This window comes from Triticum dicoccoides, chromosome 7B, assembly GCF_002162155.2.
Source record: "Triticum dicoccoides isolate Atlit2015 ecotype Zavitan chromosome 7B, WEW_v2.0, whole genome shotgun sequence".
NCBI lineage: Eukaryota > Viridiplantae > Streptophyta > Magnoliopsida > Poales > Poaceae > Triticum > Triticum dicoccoides.
Window position 1 is genome coordinate 507,202,662 of NC_041393.1, and position 24,990 is coordinate 507,227,651.

Here is a 24,990-nt window from a genome sequence, read left to right on the forward strand (position 1 = left end):
CGCCTTTGCCCCTGTACTCTACTGTCAGATCTGTTCCCACGACAAGAATCACATCATGTAAATGCAAAGTTGAGAGCACAATTGATTTGCCAACATTTGGCAAAATCAAAGCTTGCCAAGTTGATAACTTTTTGTGAGATTGGCATGAAAAAAAAGATAACCAGCCAATCACTAGGCAATTGGCATGCCAACTTTTGGCATCAAATCGATCATGTTCGTGCTTTAAGATTCGTGCTTGCCATGTGTTCTCATCTCTGCGGGTCTCCTCCCCGCTGTTGCCAGACGGTCGAAGGCGACCGGCGACCTCCCGGATCTCTCCCTCTCTGTTGCTGGGGCGTCTGGCTGAAGGCAACGACGGGTCAGGGGAGCTCCGGAGCAGCCGCCTCAGATCCGGCAGACCTTTTTCTGAACCCAGCCGAATCATTCGTCAGCTTTTCAATTCGATTCGATCCTGACGGTCCTGCTCGCCTTATTCGGCGGCAGCTGCGCCTTCCTCTCACCCCGTCGGCGGCTTCTCCCCTGTTCAGGTGGAGATCCGGGCGGTTGCTTCCCGGTAAGCCACCGCGGCACCGCCTTTGGCTGGGTCTGATTCGTGGGAGAACGGCGAGATCCCGCTCCGCTCTAACCTGTGCTCGTCCGTTTCTGGATTGCATGCTGCTGATCCGGCGCGGTTAATCTATGCGTACGCAGGGTTCCTGCGGAGGCGCAGGCGCCGCGCCTGCGCGCGCAGAGGCCCGGGATCGGCGGCGAGATGAAGGGCGCGTCCGTCCCTGCGGTTGTGGGCATGCCTTCGCCGCTTTTTCTTTGGCGGTTTAAGGTAGGTTAGCCTTTCAGCCACTACTTTTTCTCTACTGTGCTGTGGAATGTATTAGCTCTAAGTGTAAGTTTCACACACCTGAGCTCTGATTTCAGATGGTCTGTGCTTGTTATACCCATCGCATACATTTGTCTGAAATACTGCAGTAGTATAATGGACCTGCTCCCGAAAACGGGTGAATTAATACCCTCTTTTATGAAGAATCCTCTCGAGTTATATAATGTCGTGTTGATCATGGTTAGTATTTAGAATGCGAAGCTGAGAATGGAGAAGGGATAAACCCATCACACCTGATGATTCTCTCTTTCCAAGTTTTCATTGCCTTAAATATGCAAACTTTGTAAATGGGGCTCAAACTCATACCATGTCTACCTCTCTACTAGTCTCAGATGCACCTTTGTTCATTACAGAACAGTAACACTGGCGGAGCGCCACGACCAACTGAGGGGGGGCCAATCTCAAGCTCAAAGTAAAATGTGTGCAAAAACAGATGCAGCTCACTGTCTCATAACATAAACTAGAATAAGATATATACATATATCTCTATAGCTTGTTCACACAGATACATGGTAACACCAGCATGCCTGGTATTGTGGACAATTACTATTATCAAGTGCTACATAGCTAGAACAGTAGAACAACCGAGATAAAGATTCAAAAAGCATTGTCACCTTTTCTTTGAATCAAAACATGATCAATAGTACGAAAAAAAATCATAGCACAATCTGAACCTGTACTTCATTACTGATGTAGATATCACAAAAATCATGGATACTTAAACATCACTGAATCATTTTGTGTTGTGCCTCTGCCGTTCTTGCCGAGAGAGCCGATTCATCTAATCGATCAGCCCAGGTCAAGTTCATGTGTACGTGTTTATACGTGTGCTAGTGCTATTGTAGATCAATCCAGATGCCTGTGGGCTAGCTTCCAGTGCTAGCTTGCACGTACATACAGCTCATGTGGTGATTTGATCTAGCAGTCTAAAAACCAACAAGGAGGAGTAGAGACGAGCGCGTCCGTGCGTGCGTGGGAGAGATTGTCGATTCATTGGGCTGGAACCTGGGACTGGGAGGGAGGAGATTATTCTTGGCTGGGCTGATGCTTAGTACTCCCTCCATTCCTGAATGTAGTGCACATAGAGAGAAGCCCACATACCAATGCATGTGCTGGCTTTATATTTTGGACGAGAAAGCCCCCAATCGATTTGTTCCAGGCCTCAGGCCCCAGTACCCAATGAGTCAGTATACTAGAAAATTGGAGGAAAACTACCGCACCCTCCCATCATCTGGTTCAGTCCCATCCCATCTGTACGAGAGGAAATAGATAAGGGACAAAGGCGATGCGTTGGTGGAGGGTTAGTTTGGTCTAGAATTGGGTTGGACTCAAACTATGCACTACATTGTGGAATTTTCTTAGAAAACTAATACACACTATATTTAGGAATGGAGTAGTAAATTTTCTTTTTCAATTTTGGAAGGGGGGAGGGGGTGTGTGGCCCCCTTTGGCCTCCATGAGCCTCCGCCAGTGACTATGATGATAGAGCTGCTGGAGCTGTGTGTCGCACCTTGTAAATGGCCATTCAGGATTGTCATTGTCCTGTTGGAGCTGCTGCTTGGTTTCCTCAATGATTTATTATTGAATTTCCTCTTAGATGCTCAAATACGTTTATATGTCCTTATAAAATTATATGTATACATATTAACCTGCTACACTGTAAACTAATCAAATGTACCCAAAATATCTTGTTTTGTTGATTTCATATCTTCCTGGGTTTTATCTGTCAAATTGCTTATTAACCCGTCCTTTTTCCAGGCTATATTGTTTCTCGTGTGGGGTTTATGCTGTTGCAAGGTCAGTCTTTCTACGATCGGTCAGTGAAGTTATTTTCATGCATGAATCGATCGCGTGGTAATTGGTAATACTCTTGGGATTACAGATAGGGTGGGACTCTGTTATGAGGATGAGTGCTGATCTGCGAGATTTATTTCTGTATGAGGTTTTCTTATACTATAATCCTCTCTTCCTTGTGGTGAGTTTTTTTTTTATTACTGTATTTGTATTATGCTCAAGCTAAATACACAGAAAATCAAACACCTACCTTTGCATCTATGTAACTGTGCTTAGTATTCTTATTGCAGGCACTTATGATTTGGTTATGGGGAGTGAATTTGTGGGTCTTTGCACAATCATCAGTGAATTATGTAAAAGTGTTTGATCTCGCGCAAACACATTTATCACACCGAGAAATTTGGAGGGTATGCCTATTGATGTCTCTTGATTGCAATTGTATTTTAAAATGTTGCTTGAGTCTGGACTTGCAGAAGTTAATATTCATGTTGGGTGCTGTTATGACCGGCATATTAGGGGCTTAGCCCAGTTAGTTGTGGCCCAGTCTATCTTATCATTATTAGGGGCTTAGCCCAATTATCTTATTAGGAGGATTATATAAACTCGTGTAAGGATCTGTTTTGGAATCAAGCAAGAAGCAATCATATTTGCTCGGCGTCCTTAGGGAGTCGGGAGACCTAACCCTAGCCTCCTCCCCTGCGCCATCTCCCTCTCAACCGCCGCCTTCTCCCGCGCAACTACGGCGCCGGCGCGCCGTCGCCGGCGCCCATCTCCTCGCCAACCAGCCTCCCACCCCTACAACCTACGGTTCAGGCCAGGTAGGGCCCAAGCTCCTACCAGTTTGGTATCAGCTAGCTTCGGTTCGATCATGTCTTCACCGCCGCCCAGCCCGTCTCTCCCGATGCCGGTCACCTCGTCGCCTCCGGCGACCACCACGACCATCGCCCTGCTCCTGCCCACGTCGGGACCTCTGTCGTGCTCGCCCCCGCTGTCCTCACCCCGGAGGAGGTGTCTGGGGCGCTGCGGGACCTAACCCAGGTGGTCCAGGAGATCCGCCTGTTCTTGGCCGGGTCCTACGGGCCGCACCCGGCTGCGCCGCCCATCGCCGCCACCGCGCCGCCGTGGCTGCCATGGCAGCCGCCGCACCAGGCGGCCTCCGTCATGCTCGTCGGGCCGCTGCAGCTGCCATCCACCACCGCCCCGCCCTGGCTGCAGTGGCAGCCGCCGCTCCTCCGTAGCAGCCGCTGCCGCTGCCCGGTGCGACATCGCAGTAGCCGCTACAGTTGCAGCAGCCACCGCCGGTTAGCTTCGGCCCCGCATGGACCGTGCCGGCAGGAGTCCCGATCCACCAGGTCCGGTTCCCGCCCTCGCCGTCCCCGCTACCGGCCTGCTTGACCGAGTCATCGTCTCAGCCGGTCTACACGATGGCCTCGGGACAGCCGCACGTGCCGTCACAGCAGGCGCAGTATGGCGGGTCCTCCAGCTCTGCGGGCCCCTATGTTGGCCTCGACGCGCCGCCGTTCCACGGGGGCCCCCCCTGTGATCACCGACCCGGCGCCGCTACTCCGCACCGCCGAGCAGTACCCCCACGGCGGTCATACCCAGACGCCGCCGCGCTTCGCCAAGCTCGACTTCGCCACCTACGGCGACACCGAGGACTCCCTCAACTGGCTTAATCAGTGTGACCAGTTCTTTCGGGGGCAACGCACGCTCGCGTCGGACCGCACCTGGCTCGCTTCATATCACCTCCGAGGCGCCGCACATACTTGGTATTACGCTCTCGAGCAGGACGAGGGCGGCATGCCTCCATGGGAGCGTTTTCGCGAGCTCTGCCTCCTTCGCTTCGGGCCGCCGATACGCGGGAGTCGGCTGGCGGAGTTGGGCCACCTCCCCTTCACCTCTACGGTGCAGGACTTCGCCGACCGCTTTTAGGCCCTGGCGTGCCACGCGTCCGGCGTGACGGCTCGCCAGCGGGCCGAGCTCTTCGTTGGCGGTCTGCCGGATCATATCCGCGTGAACGTGGAGCTGCGTGGACCCCAGGACCTCGCGACAGCCATGTACTACGCCCGCGCGTTCGAGCGCCGCGCGGTGGCCATCCAGCAGGCGTCACCGTCCCGGGCCGCTGGGCCACCACCCTGGCCGGACGTTCCCGCGCAGGGTCTGCCTGCTCAGCGCGGCACCCCTCGCCGCGACCGCGGCGCGCCCGTTCCGCCGGCTCACCCCGGCCGAGCAACTCGAGCGTCGCCGCCAAAGGTTGTGCTTCAACTGCGACGAGCCCTACGTGCACGGCCACGTCTGCCCGCGACTCTTCTACCTGGAGGCTGCGGACTACATTGAGGAGGACGCCGCCGCCGCCGGGCTCGGTGACCTGCCCGCCCCAGCTGCCGCGGAGGTGTTTGGCGACGGTTGATCACCTCGAGGAGTTCCGCAAGCGCTTTTCCGCCTTCCAGCTCGAGGACGAGCTGTTTGTGCAGGCGGGGAGAAATGTTATGACCGGCATATTAGGGGCTTAGCCCAGTTAGTTGTGGCCCAGTCTATCTTATCGTTATTAGGGGCTTAGCCCAGTTATTAGGGACTTAGCCCAATTATCTTATTAGGAGGATTATATAAACTCGTGTAAGGATCCGTTTTGGAATCAAGCAAGAAGCAATCATATTTGCTTGGCTTCCTTAGGGAGCCGGGAGACCTAACCCTAGCCTCCTCCCCTGCGCCATCTCCCTCTCAGCCGCCACCTTCTCCCGCGCAACTACGGCGGCGCCGCGCCGCCGCCGGCGCTCATCCCCTTGCCAACCAGCCTCCCACCCCTACAACCTACGGTTCAGGCCAGGTAGGGCCCAAGCTCCTACCAGGTGCATTTGAACAGACATAGCTATCCATAGGCAACATGCTATAGTCATTCCATAGAACATTTTCTGTATACATTTCTTAATAATTTATGTGCCCTACAGTTATTGTGACTTGTGACAGCGTCTTGATTTTGCAAAACGTTTCCTTACAACATTTGTGCTGAACTGCTGATGTTAACTTCCAAGACCACAACACCTAGTTGCCAATCCAATTTTTTTGGCAGTGCAACCACACTCATAGATAATACATACTGTAGTTTCTCAACGAACATGCCTCATTCGGATGATTATTCTTAAGAATAAATGTGCCTGTTGCATTTTCTAATGTGAGTGCTGACTGCTGAGTGCTCCTCTTTTTGAACCTTGCTCTCTTTTCTTTAACCTATATCATGACCTTTTGTATTAGATGTGATTTATTTTGTTGTTTGTGCATTCTCCATGTTCTTTATGTTCAGATTATGCTGTATAAATTCTCATATTACTTGTATCTGACGTATTATTCTGCCAAAGTAAACTTTTCTTTTTGTCTTATTGACAGTGTGCTACTTGGCTTACTTTAATTGTTCCCACAAGTATGACAGCTTACCTATACCTGTACTCACATGGGGAAGTGTCACTTGCTGCTTCTCAACCAGTGTAATATCCAGCCCATTGAATCTTTTCATTTCATGCTTTCTTCTTCTGCGCCAGAGTTCATAAGATTTTTGGCCTCTACAGTGTGCAGGAATATCATCTGCAGAGCTATAGTATTATTGACATACTAAAATTATTCTCCCACTGAGTGTGTCTGACTGGATATGCAGTGCTAATTGATAAATAGGAACTTACTACGTCCTGCCATATTAGAAGATCTGAGTGGTAGTTTGTCCATTGTATGTTTCTGTAACACAGCACTTCACTGCACATAGACTACTTTTCTAGAAGTTAAATCTATTTTCCTGAATCATATAAAGCAAACGGTCCATTTAGTACGGTTTATGTGCAAGTACAGAAATTAATGTACGTCTACCCTTGAAAATAATTGATATACATGTATACATATTGCTGTCTGCTTGTAATAGTAAAGTGAATTGAAGTTCTGCTTGATGCAAGGTCTACTTGTTCCTTCCTCAACTTGGAAACGGAAAAAAATCTTGCCATGCATTCTTCGTATTCTTTAGCAATGGGTTACTTTTCAAATCTGGGATGGTTAAATTGACGTATCTTTCTGATTCTTTGCAGGTTCTATTGTATGCTATCCTTTTGATAGTCCTCCTTTCTCCGTTTGATATGTTCTATTTATCATCACGCTTTTACTTCCTGAGGACCATGTTACGTATAATACTTCCATTGCAAGTAAGTTGTTCAAAATGTTAGTAATGCATAAGTTTTGCTTTGAGCCATCCTAGAAACGGACCATTATGTTATGGTCCATCGTGGCATTAATCTATCTGATTGTGCTTGTGGAACCAGCAGCTGTATACAATGAAATTTAATTATTCCCCATGCCTTTATTTTGCAGGCAATTACATTCCCTGACTTCTTTTTGGCTGATATTTTTACATCCATGTCAAAGGTATCCGCTTACTTATATGAAATATTGATTGTGGATTATTTTGCTTAGCTTATCACTGTTGGATAGTACCACATAAGTTTAGCTTATATTATATGATTGTCTGTTTCTTGTATTGGCTATAATGTAGTATGTTTCGGGAGAAAATGCTATCTACGTGAAAATGTGGTGCATGCTATTGCTAAGTTTTGTAGAGAATTGTTTATAGCTTCTTGTTGTCCCATGTTGACATTTCTAGCATTTTCTCTTAATTCTTGCATTTCTTGACAGGTGTTCTCAGATTTGGAACGTTCAGTTTGCCGCATGGTCAATCGTCAGGTTAATTTCTTTATTTCCCTATTGATATGCTCATAGTGCTGATATGCTAATGCAGTAATGCTTTGTTTGATAAGTTATGGCTAGAATTCATCTTATTCCTCTTTAATGTCTGTTATTTGGTATTTTATAGGTGGCGACAATTGCTTGGTTTGAAGCTGATTCAATTTGTGGTAGCCACTCTATAGCTATTCCTCTAGTTCTTGTGCTCCCTTATTTGTGCCGTTTCTTCCAATGCCTTCGACAGTACAAGGATACAAAGGAGAAAAGTTGTCTTCTGAACGGTATTTACTCAGCATACAGCAGCTTTGATTGTTTATTTTTTTACTAGGTGAACTTGGATGTTTAAAATGTAATATAAATATTTGGGATTGTATGTGTTTATTCCTGTTTATGGAAATCGTTTAACAGTAATTTTGTCCAAAACCCAGCACTGAAGTACTCGACAGCATTCCCGGTGATTTTTTTATCGGCGCTCAAGTATCATGTATTCCCTGACCAGTGGGTTAGCTTTTACCGGCCCCTCTGGCTTATTTCGGGAGTTATAAATTCGCTGTATTCCTTCTACTGGGATATAAAGCGCGATTGGGATTTGAGGTGCCTGTCTTCATAAAATTATTCTCTACTCCTTGAACATGCAAACTGCTGCTAATGAGTTTTTTCTCTTTTCCTGCAGTATTTTAACCAGGATTTTCATGTTCAAAAGCCCAAGCACATGGACAAGTCTTCTTTATGGGCGGAACTGGGTATAGTCTTGAATATATGTACATGGTTTAAAGCAGCCTACATTGGTATTTTTTCATTTGTCTTGATGTGATTGCTCTACAGGTGTATTACTGGGTGTTAGGCAGCAATCTCATCCTCCGCTGCACATGGACATACAAGCTGTCGGCGCATCTTCGGCACAACTACCTCACAGTGTTTGCGATAACAGCTTTGGAAATGCTGAGGCGGTTTCAGTGGGTTTTCTTCCGCGTTGAGAATGAGTGGAACAAGATGACGGCCAAGCAAAATTTTGAAATGTCATCCGATATGCCTTCAGAATCAGACAGGCTACTGGAGTCTAATAGCCACACAGTATGAATCCCAGAACATCATGTTTCGTGACTCTCATTCATCACCATTCTTTTCATGTGACCCTTTACAGGCTTGTAGCCGATTTTAGGTCATACGGTTCTGTTTTGTTTGTAGGGCTCAGAAGGTCAGGGATACACAACAGTAGGTTTGTAGAAAAAGCTGAAATCGTTGGCGTGGAGCATGTAATCCTCTTGAGGTGTTTGTTGACACATGAAACAATAAATAGTAATGCTGAAATTTTTGAGATTTTGCATCATTATTTATGTGCATCGCCTTGCCATGAATTTGCCGCTGTTTGCATGTGTTCATTTTCTCCCTGTATCTTAACTATGCGACGCAGCACAGGGGCGGTGTAGGCGATGTCTGGAAACCCGGCGGCCTGGAGGGCGACCGCAGGGGCAGCACGAGAGACGCGGGCGCACAAAGCTCCAGCAAGGCTTGGCTGGGCGCGGGGCTTGCCAGGGGGAAGTCGAGGCCACAGCGCGCTTGGAGATCAGGCGTGGCGGCAGCACGGTTGTCGGAGACAGCGGAGGGGACACCGGGGGGGTCCGCTCCTCTTGAGAGCAGCGCCTGGAGGAGCATGGAGAGGTCTGGCGCGTCGGGCTGCGCCCCCGAGCGTCAACGCCGGCAGGGTCGGGGACGACCGACACCTCAAGGGCGCACGCCCTCCCCTGTGCGAAGCCGTGCCTTAGCTTGCCCTGAAGATGTTCTGGCGCCTATTTTTGAGGAGCGCCAGATGGGCATCCTTGCTCCGCCCGAGTCCCCCCCCCCCCTCCCAGGCCTCCTACGGCTCGCCCCAATGGGGTTTGTAGCCTAGTTCAGTACTGTTATTATTTTGCTGTCCGTTCATTGCTGTCCTCCCTCCTGGACTGATCAAGGTGAATGTTCGTGTGCCCCATGACTCCACAACCTATAAACACCCTGAGTTGGAACATACGTGGTCTAGACTGCCCAGCCCGGAGGGCAACCGTCAGCGCTACGATTGCAGATTCCTCGTGCCAAATTGTGTGTTTACAAGAGACGAAGCTAGATAGCGTGGACAAATATGTGGCTGCCTTCCTTGGTGGCAACCGGCTGAAAAGTTTTGCGCAGCGACCGGCGGGAACTAGGGGTGGGATCTTATTACTATGGGATGACAACGTCGTCGAGGTCTCCGACATTTCTTCGTCGGCCTTTTGCCTCTCCGGCAAGGTTCTCATTCGAGCGACAGATGTATGCTTCAAGATAACATCTGTCTACGGTCCCACTGACCACGCCAGTAAAGACTCTTTCTTTACCGAGATTGTCGTCCACAAGCCTTTGCCGGGTGTTGCTTGGTTGGTCCTCGGAGATTTTAATCAAATATACCGAGCGCGAGACAAGAACAAGAGAAATGTAAACCGGAGCAGGATAAACCGTTTCCGCTCAACCCTTCAATCTTGTGAGCTCAAAGAAATTCATCTCCAAAATAGACGCTTTACTTGGAGCAATGAGCGGGAAAACCCCACCCTTTGCAAGCTTGACTCTTTCTTTTGCAACGCCGAGTGGGACACAACTTTCAACACACATGTGTTGCATGCCCTTTCATCTTTCCTCTCCAACCATTGCCCCCTCCTGCTTGCCGATGACAAGGGACCTAGACGTCCACGGTCCTTCAAATTTGAAATTTTTTGGGTATCTTTGCCTGGATTCAATGACGCCGTCCTAAAGGCGTGGAATGAGCGTGTAAACCACACAAAGCCTTTCCAAATTCTTCATCATAGGCTTAAGAAAACCGCGACCCGGCTCACTGAATGGAGCAAGAAGTTTTTCTCCAAGGCCAAGATCCAACTCCATGCGGCCCTCTTGGTGATCCTTCAGTTGGACTTGGCGCAAGAGGAACGAGCCCTCTCACCCGAGGAGAGGGACCTGCGTGCTAGACTTAAGCGAAGAGTGGTTACTTTGGCGGTTCTTGAGTGGGCTAGGAAGAGCCAATGTGCTAGACTGGCAAATCTGAGGGAGGGTGATGCCAACACCAAATTCTTCCACCGTCGCATCAATGCCCGTAGGAGAAAAAACCATATTCACCGGCTAAAGCATGCTCATGGTTGGGTGACCGACCACAAGGAAAAAGAGAAGATCATCCATGATCACTTCTCCGAGGTCATGGGCCGGGGAAGTACGAGCAATAAGGATTTCAATTGGGAGGAACTGGGCATTGAGGCCCATGCCTTGCAAGACCTCGACGCCGCCATCACCGAGGAGGAGGTTTGGGAGGCTATAAAAGAGATGCCTAGTAACAAGGCGCCGGGACCTGATGGTTTCACGGGGATATTCTTCAAGAAGTGTTGAGGAATCATCAAGCATACAATCATGGGGGTCATTCAATGCTTCGATTGCTTACACACCTCCAACCTGCAGTGGCTAAACTCTGCCAATGTTGTTCTGCTGCCTAAGAAGGATGGCGCGGAAGGCATCTCTGATTATAGGCCCATTAGCCTCATACATGCCATCGCTAAAATCATTGCCAAGGTTCTATCGCTACGCCTTGCGCCCCACATGGATGACCTCGTTTCCAATGCCCAAAGTGCTTTCATTAAAAGGAGAAGTATCCAGGACAACTTCATGTATGTTCGGAATTTTGCCCGGCGTCTGCACAAATGCAAGACCCCCACACTCCTTTTCAAGCTTGATATAAAAAAGGCTTTCGACTCAGTCAAGTGGGGATACATTCTTGAGCTTCTCCAACGGTTGGGCTTCCCTCCAAAATTTCGAGCTTGGATTGCTGCGCTTCTATCATCTTCTTCATCTCAGATAATGCTAAACGGGCTACCCGGCCCTCCTGTCAAGCATGGCCATGGATTCAGGCAGGGGGACCCCATCTCTACACTCCTCTTCGTCCTGGAAATTGACCCCTTGCATAAGATCCTAGACTTGGCGACGCGAAAAGGGCTCCTACATAAGATCCGTGGTCGGGGTGCCATGGTGCACACCTCCCTCTATGCGGATGATGCGCAGTCTTTGTGCCCCCCCATCAAGCGGGACATCGACAATCTTGCCTCCATCCTCAGAGGCTTTGGGGACGTCACAGGCCTTTGTTCCAACTTCCAAAATAGCTCGGTTGTGCCTATTCGCTGCAATCACCTTGACCTTGAGCAAATTCTGTAGAGCATGCCGGCAGCACGTGCCTCTTTTCTGGTCAAATACCTAGGACTACCACTCTCTGTTTGGCAACTGAAGAAGGTGGATATCCAATACCTTGAGGACAAAGCGGCTGGCAAATTGGTCACTTGGGAGGGCCAAAACATCACTACCATCGGTCGTACGACACTTGTTAGGTCGGTCATTACCTCCCAAGCAGTATTCTCCATCATGCCCCTCATCGTGCCTCAGAGCTCTCTCCATAGCCTTAACAAAATTGAGAGAGCTTTCCTTTGGTCCAGCTCGGACAAGACAACGGGAGCCAAATGCAAGGTCAACTGGAAGGTGGTTTGTAGACCAAAAGAATATGGTGGCCTCGGGGTGCTCGATGTTGGGGATCGTTAAAGAAATTAAAAAAATTCTACGCATCACCAAGATCAATCTATGGAGAGACTAGCAACGATACAGAGGGGAGTGCATCTTCATACCCTTGAAGATCGCGATGTGGAAGCATTACAAGAACGCGGATGAGGGAGTCGTACTCGCGGCGATTCAAATCGCGGAAGATCCGATCTAACGCCGAACGGACGGCGCCTCCGCGTTCAAGACATGTATAGCCCGGGGATGTCTCCTCCTTCTTGATCCAGCAAGGGGAGAGGAGAAGTTGAGGGAGAGCTCCGGCAGCACGACGGCGTGGTGGTGCAGCTTGAAGTTCTCCGGCAGGGCTTCGCCAAGCACTACTGAGGAGGAGGTGGAGTTGGAGAGGGGGAGGGCTGCGCCAGGGGCAAGGGGTGCGGCTCCCATGCGCCTCCCCGCTATATATAGGGGTGTAGGGGGCTGGTTTTTTGCCCTCCAAGTCCATTGGGGCGTTGGCAAAGGTGGGGGAAAGAAATCCCATCATTTCCCTTCCCCACCGATTGTTATCCCCCTTTTTTAGGGATCTTGATCTTATCCCTTTGGGATATGATCTTATTCCTTCTAAGGGGGGATCTTGGTGCGCCTTGACCAGGGGTGTGGGGCCTTTCCCCCACTACCCACGTTCATGTGGGTACCCCCATGCAGGTGGGCCCCACTCCGGAACCTTCTAGAACCTTCCCGGTACAATACCGAAAAATCCCGAACATTTTACGGTGGCCAAAATAGGACTTCCCATATATAAATCTTTACCTCCGGACCATTCCGGAACTCCTCGTGACGTCCGGGATCTCATCCGGGACTCCGAACAACATTCGGTAATTGCACACTAATTCCAATAAAAACTCTAGCGTCACCGAACCTTAAGTGTGTAGACCCTACGGGTTCGGGAATCATGCAGACATGACCGAGACAGCTCTCTGCCCAATAACCAACAGCGGGATCTGGATACCCATGTTGGCTCCCACATGTTCCATGATGATCTCATCGGATGAACCACGATGTCAAGGATTCAAGCAATCCCGTATACAATTCCCTTTGTCAATTGGTACGTTACTTGCCCGAGATTCGATCATCGCTATCCTAATACCTCGTTCAATCTCATTACCAGCAAGTCACTTTACTCGTTCCATAATGCATGATCCCGTGACTAACTACTTAGTCACATTGAGCTCATTATGATGATGCATTACCGAGTGGGCCCAGAGATACCTCTCCATCACACGGAGTGACAAATCCCAGTCTCGATTCGTGCCAACCCAACAGACACTTTCGGAGATACCCGTAGTGCACTTTTATAGACACCCAGTTACGTTGTGACGTTTGGCACACCCAAAGCATTCCTACGGTATCCGGGAGTTGCACAATCTCATGGTCTAAGGAAATGATACTTGACATTAGAAAAGCTAGCAAACGAACTACACAATCTTGTGCTATGCTTAGGATTGGGTCTTGTCCATCACATCATTCTCCTAATGATGTGATCCCGTTATCAATGACATCCAATGTCCATGGTCAGGAAACCATAACCATCTATTGATCAACGAGCTAGTCAACTAGAGGCTCACTAGGGACATGTTGTGGTCTATGTATTCACACATGTATTAAGGTTTCCAGTTAATACAATTATAGCATGAATAATAGACAATTATCATGAACAAGGAAATACAATAATAACCATTTTATTATTGCCTCTAGGGCATATTTCCAATAGCCTCCCACTTGCACTAGAGTCAATAATCTAGTTCACATCACTATGTGATTATAATGAATTCAACACCCATGGGGCTTGTGAGAGAGGTTATTAGTCAACGGGTCTGAACCTTTCAGATCCTTGTGTGCTTCACAAATCTCTATGTCATCTTGTAGATGCAGCTACCACGCTCTATTTGGAGCTATTCCAAATAACTGTTCTACTATATGAATCCGGTTTACTACTCAGAATCATCCAGACTAGTGTCAAAGTTTGCATCGGCGTAACCCTTTATGACGAACTCTTTTACCACCTCCATAATCGAGAAAATTCCTTAGTCCACTAGTTACTAAGGATAACCTTGACCGTTGTCCTGTGATCCATTCCTGGATCACACTTGTACCCCATGACTGACTCATGGCAAGGCACACTTCAGGTGCGGTACACGGCATATCATACTGTAGAGCCTACATCTGAAGCATAGGGGACGACCTTCATCCTTTCTCTCTCTTCTGCCGTGGTTAGGTCTTGAGTCTTACTCAATACTCACACCTTATAACACAGCCAAGAACTTCTTCTTTGCCGATCTATTTTGAACTCCTTCAAAATCTTGTCACGGTATGTATTCATTTGAAAGTACTATTAATCGTTTTTGATCTATCCTTATAGATCTTGATGCTCAATGTTCAAGTAGCTTAATCCAGGGTTTCCATTGAAAAAACACTTTTCAATAATCCTATATGCTTTCCAGAAATTCTATATCATTTTCGATCAACAATATATCAACAACATATACTCATCAGAAATTCTATAGTGCTCCCACTCACTTCTTTGGAAATACAAGTTTCTCATAAACTTTGTATAAACCCAAAATCTTTGATCATCTCATCAAAGCGTATATTCCAACTCCGAGATGCTTACTCCTGTCCTTAGAAGGATTGCTGGAGCTTTGCATACTTGTTAACATCTTATAGGATTGACAAAACCTTCTGGTTGTATCATATACAACCTTTCCTCAAGAAAATTGTAGAGGAAACAATGTTTTGACATCCTATCTGCAAGATTTCATAAATAATGCAGTAACAACTAATATAATTCCAACAGACTCTTAGCATCGCTACGAATGAGAAAGTCTCATTGCAGTTAACTCCTTGAACTTGTCGGAAAACATCTTAACGACAAGTCAAGCTTTCTTAATGGTGATACTTACCATCATTGTCCGTTTTCCTTTTAAAATCCATCTGTACCCAACAGCCTTACGACCATCAAGTAGTTCTTCCAAAGTCTACACTTTGTTTTTTAGACATGGATCCTCTCTCGGATTTTATGGCCTCGAGCCATTTGTCGGAATTCGGGCCCACCATCGCTTCTCCATAGCTCGTAGGTTCATTTTTGTCTAGCAACATGACCTCCAAGACATGATTACCGTACCACTCTGAAGCAGTACGCGTCCTTGTCGACCTACGAGGTTTGGTAGTGACGATCCGAAGTTTCATGATCACTATCATTAGCTTCCACTTCAATTGGTGTAGGCGCCATAGGAACAACTTCCTGTGCCCTGCTACACACTAGTTGAAGTGACGGTTCAGTAACCTTATCAAGTCTCCACCATCCTCCCACTCAATTCTTTCGAGAGAAACCATCCTCAAGAAAGGACCCTTTTCTAGAAACAATCACTTTTGCTTCTGGATCTGAGATAGGAGGTATACCCAACTATTTTGGGTATCCTATGAAGATGCATTTATCCGTTTTTGGGTTCGAGCTTATTAGGACAAAACTTTTCCACATAAGCGATGTAGGCCCAAACTTTTAAGAAATGACAGCTTAGGTTTCTCTAAATCATAGTTCATACGGTGTCATCTCAACGGAATTACGTGGTGCCCTATTTAAAGTGAATGCGGTTGTCTCTAATGCCTAACCCATAAATGATAGTGGTAATTCGATAAGAGACATCATGGTATGCACCATATCCAATAGGGTGCAGTTATGATGTTCGGATACATCATCACACTATGGTGTTCCAGGCGGTGTTAGTTGTGAAACAATTTCCTCAATGTCTTAATTGTGTGCCAAACTCGTAACTTGGATATTCATATCTATGATCATATCATAGACATTTTACCCTCTTGTCACGACGATCTTCAACTTCACTCTGAAATTACTTGAACCTTTCAATAATTCAAACTTGTGTTTCATCAAGTAAATATACTTAGCATCTACTCAAATCATCTGTGAAGTAAGAACATAATGATATTCACTGCGTGCCTCAGCACTCATTAGACTACACACATCAAAATGTATTATTTCCAACAAGTTGCTTTCTTGTTCCATCTCACTGAAAACGAGGCCTTTCAGTAATCTTGCCCATGTGGCATGATTTGCATGTCTCAAGTGATTCAAAATCAAGTGAGTCCAAACGATCCATCTGTATGGAGTTTCTTCATGCATATATACCAACAGACATGGTTCACATGTCTCAATCTTTAAAAAAATGAGTGAGTCCAAAGATCCATCAACATGGAGCTTCTTCATGCATTTTATACCAATATGACTCCAATGGCAGTGCCACAAGTAGGTGGTACTATCATTACTATCTTATATCTTTTGGCATGAACATGTGTATCACTATGATCGAGATTCAATAAACCATTCATTTTAGGTGCAAGACCATTGAAGGTATTATTTAAATAAATAGAGTAACCATTATTCTCCTTAAATGAATAACCATATTGTGATAGACATAATCCAATCATGTCCATGCTCAACGCAAACACCAAATAACAATTATTTAGGTTTAACACCAATCCCGATGGTAGAGGGACCGTGCGATGTTTGATCACATCAACCTTGGAAATACTTCCAACACATATCGTCACCTCACCTTTAGCTAGTCTTCGTTTATTCCGTAGCCTTTTATTTCGAGTTACTAACACTTAGCAACCGAACTGGTATCTATTACCATGGTGCTACTAGGAGTACTAGTAAAGTACACATTAATATAATGTATATCCAATATACTTCTGCCGACCTTGCCAGCCTTCTTATCTACCAAGTATCTAGGGTAATTCTGCTCCAATGACCGTTCCCCTTATTACAGAAGCACTTAGTCCCGGGATTGGGTTCAACCTTGGGTTTCTTCACTAGAGAAGCAACTGTTTTGCCGTTTTCATGAAGTATCCCTTCTTGCCCTTGCCCTTCTTGAAACTAGTGGTTTCACTAACCATCAACAATTGATGCTCCTTCTTGATTTCTACTTTCGTAGTGTCAAACATCGTGAATTGCTCAAGGATCATCATGTCTATCCCTGATATGTTATAGTTCATCACGAAGCTCTAGTAGCTTGGTGACAGTGACTTTGGAGAAACATCACTATCTCATCTGGAAGGTTAACTCCCACTCGATTCAAGTGATTGTAGTACTCAGACAATCTGAGCATATGCTCAACGATTGAGATCTTCTCCCTTAGTTTGTAGGCTAGAAAACTTGTCAGAGGTCTCATACCTCTTGACATGGGCACGAGCTTGAAATCCCAATTTCAGCCCTTGGAACATCTCATATGTTCTATGACGTGTCTTCGTCACCTTAATTCTAAACCGTTTAACATTACTGAACTATCATGTAGTCATCAAAATGTGTATGTCAGATATTCGCAACATCCACAGACGACGTTCCAGGTTCAGCACACCGAGCGGTGCATTAAGGACATAAGCCTTCTGCGCAGCAATGAGGACAATCCTCAGTTTACGGACCCAGTCCGCATAATTGCTACTATCAACTTTCAACTAAATTTTCTCTAGGAACATATCTAAAACAATAGAACTGAAGCGCAAGCTACGACATAATTTGCAAAGTCCTTTTGACTATGTTCATGATAATTAAGTTCATCTAATGAACTCCCACTCAGATAGACATCCCTCTAGTCATCTAAGTGATACATGATCCGAGTCAACTAGTCCGTGTCCGATCATCACGTGAGATGGACTAGTAATCATCGGTGAACATCTCCATGTTGATCGTATCTACTATACGACTCATGTTCGACCTTTCGGTCTCTTGTGTTCCGAGGCCATGTCTGTACATGCTAGGCTCGTCAAGTCAACCTAAGTGTTTCGCGTGTGTAAATCTGGCTTACACCCGTTGTATGTGAACGTTAGAATCTATCACACCCGATCATCACGTGGTGCTTCGAAACAACGAACTTTCGCAGTGGTGCACAGTTAGGGGGAACACTTTCTTGAAATTTTAGTGAGGTATCATATTATTTATGCTACCGTCGTTCTAAGCAAATAAGATGTAAACATGACAAACATCACATGCAAATCATAAAGTGACATGATATGGCCAATATCATCTTGCGCCTTTGATCTCCATCTTGAGGCACGGCATGATCACCTTCGTCACCAGCATGACACCATGATCTCCATCATCGTGTCTTCATGAAGTTGTCTCGCCAACTATTACTTCTACCACTATGGCTAACGATTTAGCAATAAAGTAAAGTAATTACATGGCGTTTTCAATGACACGCAGGTCATACAATAAATTAAGACAACTCCTATGGCTCCTGCCGGTTGTCATACTCATCGACATGCAAGTCGTGATTCCTATTACAAGAACATGATCAATCTCATACATCACATATATATAGTTCATCACATCCTTTTGGCCATATCACATCACATAACATACCCTGCAAAAACAAGTTAGACATCCTCTAATTGTTGTTGCATGTTTTACGTGGCTGCTACGGGTTTCTAGCAAGAACGTTTCTTACCTACGCAAAAGCCACAACGGTGATATGCCAATTGCTATTTACCCTTCATAAGGACCCTTTTCATCGAATCCGATCCGACTAAAGTGGGAGAGACACCCGCTAGCCACCTTATGCAACTAGTGCATGTCAGTCGGTGGAACCTGTCTCACGTAAGCGTACGTGTAAGGTCGGTCCGGGCCGCTTCATCCCACGATGCCGCCGAATCAAGATAAGACTAGTATCGGCAAGTAAATTTACAAAATCGACGCCCACAACAACTTGTGTTCTACTCGTGCATAGAAACTACGCATAGACCTAGCTCATGATGCCACTGTTGGGGATCGTTGCAGAAATTAAAAAATTTCTACGCATCACCAAGATCAATCTATGGAGATACTAGCAACGAGAGAGAGGGGAGTGCATCTTCATACCCTTGAAGATCGTGATGCGGAAGCGTTACAAGAACGCGGATGAGGGAGTCGTACTCGCGGCGATTCAAATCGCGGAAGATCCGATCTAACGCCGAACGGACGGCGCCTCCGCGTTCAACACACGTACAACCCGGGGACATCTCCTCCTTCTTGATCCAGCAAGGGGAGATGAGAAGTTTAGGGAGAGCTCCGGCAGCACGACGGCGTGGTGGTGGAGCTTGCAGTTCTCCGGCAGGGCTTCGCCAAGCACTACTGAGGAGGAGCTGGAGTTGGAGAGGGGGAGGGCTGCGCCAGGGGCAAGGGGTGCGGCTCCCATGCGCCTCCCCACTATATATAGGGGTGGAGGGGGCTGGTTTATTTCCCTTCAAGTCCATTGGGGCATTGGCAAAGGTGGGGGAAAGAAATCCCATCATTTCCCTTCCCCACCGATTGTTATCCCTCTTTGTTAGGGATCTTGATCTTATCCCTTCGGGATATGATCTTATTCCTTCTAAGGGGGGATCTTGGTGCGCCTTGACCAGGGGTGTGGGGCCTTGCCCCCACTACCCACGTTCATGTGGGTCCCCCCATGCAGGTGGGCCCCACTCCAGAACCTTCTAGAACCTTCCCAGTACAATACCGAAAAATCCCGAACGTTTTCCGGTTGCCAAAATAGGACTTCCCATATATAAATCTTTACCTCCGGACCATTCCGGAACTCCTCGTGATGTCCGGGATCTCATCCAGGACTCCGAACAACATTCTAACTGCACACTAATTCCCATAACAAATCTAGCGTCACTGAACCTTAAGTGTGTAGACCCTACGGGTTCGGGAGTCATGCAGACATGACCGAGATAGCTCTCTGGCCAATAACCAACAGCGGGATCTGGATACCCATGTTGGCTCCCACATGTTCCACGATGATCTCATCGGATGAACCACGATGTCAAGGATTCAAGCAATCCTGTATACAATTCCCTTTGTCAATCAATACGTTACTTGCCCGAGATTCGATTGTCGGTATCCCAATACCTCGTTCAATCTCGTTACCGGCAAGTCACTTCACTCGTTCCGTAATGCATGATCCCGTCACTAACTACTTAGTCACATTGAGCTCATTATGATGATGCATTACCGAGTGGGCCGAGAGATACCTCTCCATCACACGGAGTGACAAATCCCAGTCTCGATTCGTGCCACCCAACAGACACTTTCGGAGATACCCGTAGTGCACCTTTATAGCCACCCAGTTACGTTGTGACGTTTGGCACACCCAAAGCATTCCTAGGGTATCCGGGAGTTGCACAATCTCATGGTCCAAGGAAATGATACTTGACATTAGAAAAGCTTTTAGCAAACGAACTACACGATCTTGTGCTATGCTTAGGATTGGGTCTTGTCCATCACATCATTCTCCTAATGATGTGATCCCGTTATCAATGACATCCAATGTCCATGGTCAGGAAACCATAACCATCTATTGATCAACGAGCTAGTCAACTAGAGGCTCACTAGGGACATGTTGTGGTCTATGTATTCACACATGTATTAAGGTTTCCAGTTAATACAATTATAGCATGAATAATAGACAATTATCATGAACAAGGAAATACAATAATGACCATTTTATTATTGCCTCTAGGGCATATTTCCAACACTCGACACTGGCAAGTTTGCACGTGCTTTGCGGCTCCGATGGCTATGGTATGAATGGACTGAGCCCCGCAGATTATGGGTTGGCCTTGGGAACCCGTGCACGGAGGAGGACCTCGATTTTTTCTATGCCTCTACGACTATCACCGTAGGGGATGGCGCCAAAACGCCTTTTTGGGGCTCCCCGTGGCTTCTTGGTCGCAAACCCAAGGATATCGCGCCACTCTTGTTTGCGGCCTAGAGAAGAAAGAATTGGAAGGTCCATGAGGCCCTCGTGGGGAACTCTTGGATCTTCAAGATCAATCATGACACGAACACGGTTGTCTCCATCGCCCACATTAGGGAGTTCTTCACTCTTTGGATGCTCCTTAATGACATCCACCTTCATGAGCAAACCAAAGACGTCATCGTTTGGAAGCATGCGAACGATGAGATCTACATGGCGGCCACCGCATACAAGGCTCAATTCCTAGGCATGACTCTATCCCCCTTGGATCGCATGGTTTGGAAGGCATGGGCACCTCCAAAGGTTAAGTTTTTTGCTTGGTTGGCGTTGCAAGATAGGATTTGGATCGCTGATCGCTTGGAGCGTCGAGGTTGGCCAAATTGTGGCCTTTGCAAGCTCTGCAATAGGGAGCAAGAATTAGGAGCCCACCTTTTCTTCAAGTGCCGCTACACGATTCGGCTATGGAAGTCTCTTATTGAGAAACTAGGGCTTGCGCACATGGATACTTCCGAGTGGCTCATGGACGACTCCGTCTACCAGCGGTGGGACAGGAGAACCGACAACCACAACCCTAACCGACAAGCTATGGCCTCCCTCATCATGCTCGTCTCTTGGACCATTTGGAATGAAAGAAATGCACGAGTGTTCCGCCACAAAAGTGCACCACCGACCATCCTACTCACCGCCATCGTCGATGAGGCCAAGCTTTGGATGGCCGCGGGCGCAAAGAAATCAGGGAATATTTTTCTAGGCGAGTAATTGTCATGCCGAATGTGTGGGTGTGTTGTAATTCTCTAAACTCTATTCTCTCCTTATTTAATAGATGAGGCAAATCTTATGCCTCCGTTTCGAAAAAAAAACTATGCGACAAAACTGCGATGTTTTTTTTTTGGTAGTTTGCAGTTTCATTTTTCAACTAAAAAAAATTGCAAGTTCACTGTCCAAATCCAAGAGATGTGCCATTTGCACAATGTACAAGATGTTCAAGTTGCACCGAATTAATCCATGGCTCCTGGGTTGAAATTTGAAAAGCTGGGGATATGTCACTGGGAGATGCATTGGTATTTCTCCAAACTGCCTGGAAATTTCCCCAGAGTGAAAGGCACCCCTACATTTGGACTAGCCAACAATTCGGCAATGCTAGTACACTACATCACTAATACTATTCCAAGTCGCCAAGGTGAAGACGAAATACTCGTCAAAAGATTCTTGACCTTAGCGTAAACGCCGAACCAGAGCACCGCTGGAGTGATAAGGGATCAACAATCATCAATCGCCGTGTTACCAGTACCACTAGGAGTCCGTCCAATGAGCTGCGTCGATCTGCAAGACTTTCTGCCCGGCCGGTCGGACGCGATACTAGTACTTACATTCTTCTAGAGTTCCGGTCGCTCTCGCCAGTCAGCAAAGGCGGCCAGTGCCAGCCTGCGTGCAACTTGCCGCTGCAGTCCGCGGATCCTGCCACGCTAGCTGTCCCGTCCACAGTGAAATACATATCTCCAGTTAGTGATTTAGAGATACAGAGAAAGGAAAACCCGACGGCGAACAATATATTATCAGGATTTTCTACTGACGCACCACCCGGTACGTCGTCCACGCAGGAGCTAGCTAGAGCCTAGAGAACGAGTGCTAGCTAGGGGATATATACTTAATTCGAAGGAGGAGCGTGCATTTGAAGTGTGGAATTATTGCCAGGTTGGCATCTTTCTCCCTCTCGAAGTCGATGTCTTAAGGCACACGTATATATACAAGTAATCAAGTATTCAAGCTTTTTTTCTTTTCTATATGGAGCTAGGGTACCAACTTTTTTTTTTTTTTTTGCGAAAAGCTAGGGTACCGACTTAAGCTTTGCTATAAGAAAAAGCATGGCTTTATAATGTTTGAAAGTCTCCACGGGAATAATTAGCATGCCTTCCTTTTTGTGGGTGAATGGAGAGAAACTAAGCTGATCACCTTGAACCAGAACCAGACCACTTCATCCTCGATTAGTTTCTTAACAAGAAAAGGGGTTCTTCGTGAGATTCCGTGAATTTTACAAGTTGCCGTAGACTTTCTGTTACAAATATAATGAATAACGTTGGATGACTGTTCAAAAATACCGAATCACCATTCACTAGGAGTAAGCTTACCGACCCATTATACCGTTGAAGGCAACCTTAGCATTATTTTCTTCTGCAAGAAACGCAAAAAATTGCGTCTCGATCAGATATGGAGCTAGGTGGGCTGTGGGAAGCGCCCCCTCCCCCTAAGATTGAAATTTTTCTGCATATTGTTCACACACAAACACATCTCGTGTATCCTTGACACCGAGAATGATGCACCGCAACTCACATCGGAGGAGTTTCACTGGAAGCGCGATCCGCAAGACAACCAGAGAGAACTTTTGAAGACCCGAAACCCCACACGCTGGGGGGGGGGGGGGCTTTCGGGGAGTGCGGCGGCTATGGGCTGCCCTAGGTCAGTCAAGCCGCCCCTAGAGCCTCAGGATTCGTAGCTCTCCAAAATGAAGAACGACGAAGAATGAGGGAGCAAGAACAAGGAAGGGACAAAACATAGATGAAAAAATTGGTAGATGCGTTGCGATCGTGTGTTGTTGTTTCAATCGGCCGTCACCCCTCATGTATATAAGAGGCAGTTGGACTTCCTGTGCAAGGAAATGTTAGAATTCACGTTCAAAACCCCAGTTTGGGTTCAACTCGGAATCCGAACTTTCCAAAATAGTTCAGTTTATAGCATGATTGCACCTTGCGGGTCACTTTCGAGGCAGTAAACGACCTCCAATGAAAATGAGCCCAAAAGCATATTTATTCATTTCGACGAGACGAACAACTCTCATATTGAAAGCTTTTCGATTCGAAGCCATCTTAGGGGCCGAATCTCTCGCGCAAAACAGCCAATCAGCGGCGACCCACCAGACATCAGCTACGTGGGTGTCAGATGGGGCGCGCCATTTTTTGCTTCAGGGTAGGGATGCACTTCGATGCCTCTAACTTTTGCATACGACCTTGAATTAAGATGATTTTTATATTGAAATCGACCGTTTCGACGAGATGAAGACAATTAATCTAGAAAGTTTTCTCATATGAGGCCGTCTTGGAGGTGTAATAGGCCGAACAACACTCCGAGTGCCAAAATCTTATTATTTTGAGCATAATTTCGGCCCTTTAGATGAGATCGGATGTTGATGACCCAAACATCAAAGTTTCTCATTTTGATGATACCGAACTTTCAGACGTTGATAACTTTTCTATTTGAAGTCATCTTAATTAAGTTTTTGACCATGTCATACTTTGGTGTCAACACATGCCCCCCCTTTTTTTTGGCAAAGCTTGCATGGCAAAAAATAACTTGCACAAAGCTTGATCTAAGGACGATGTCAACACTCCACCTATCATTTATATGTGTTTAGGGCGATAATTATATGTCGATCATGTCTTTGCTTAGGGCGATGGTTATATATTGGCCGTCTTTGCTTAGGGCGATAGTTATATATCAGCCATGTCATTGCTTAGGGCGATAATCATATATCAGCCGTTGCCTATCTAGGCTTCTTGCCACATATTTGGGTGGTACTTCTTTAAATACTTGCTGTTGAGAGCTCGAGGTAATAATGTCCCTTGTATAGCTTCCACCAAATATGAGTTTCCGGGAACCGCTCTTGTAATCATAAAAGGACCTTCCCAACATGGAGACCACTTCCCGAATTTTCTATCTTTTGAACCAATTGGTAGGATCACCTTCCACACGAGATCGCCAACTTGAAAATTCTTCAACTCCTTCTCATTGTAAGCTCTTTCCACCCTGAACTTATCCCTCTCTATGGACTTTGAAGCATCCAAACGTTTATTGGTGACTTCATCAATATTGTTCATCATCAAGTTATAAAAGTCCATTGCTGATAAATCATTTTGTTTGGCTATTCTCAAAGCATTCAAATTCACTTTCACTGGTAAAATGACCTCTTGACCATATACGAGCTCATATGGAATTACCTTTGTAGCACCATGCCTTGAGATTTTGTGTGCCCACAAGCTCCAGACAATAGTTCATGCCATCTTCCTGGATTATCCTCAATCTTCTTCTTGATGAGCTTGATTAGTATTTTATTGCTAAACTCAGCTTGTCCATTGGCCTAGGCATAATACAGAGAGGAATTGAGCAACTTTATCTTATATGATTCGACAATTTCTCTAACTTGATATGACATAAAAGATGAACCTTGGTCCGTAGCTAATGTATGAGGAATGCTAAATCTATGAATAATGTGCTCAGTTATGAATT

At 46.5% G+C, this 24,990-nt stretch overlaps 1 protein-coding gene across 1 annotated transcript; it reads left to right on the forward strand.

Moving 5' to 3' along the window:
• Positions 1–257: 257 nt before the first annotated feature.
• Positions 258–8,714, forward strand: LOC119337612 (SPX and EXS domain-containing protein 1-like). Its single transcript, XM_037609778.1, has 14 exons — positions 258–553; positions 691–817; positions 2,633–2,671; positions 2,757–2,849; positions 2,959–3,075; positions 6,053–6,148; positions 6,736–6,849; positions 7,016–7,069; positions 7,337–7,384; positions 7,515–7,665; positions 7,813–7,978; positions 8,058–8,127; positions 8,210–8,458; positions 8,573–8,714. The coding sequence occupies exons 2-14, from the start codon at positions 752–754 to the stop codon at positions 8,609–8,611; spliced, it is 1,302 nt and encodes a 433-aa protein (XP_037465675.1). The 5' UTR covers positions 258–553; positions 691–751; the 3' UTR covers positions 8,612–8,714.
• Positions 8,715–24,990: the final 16,276 nt, after the last annotated feature.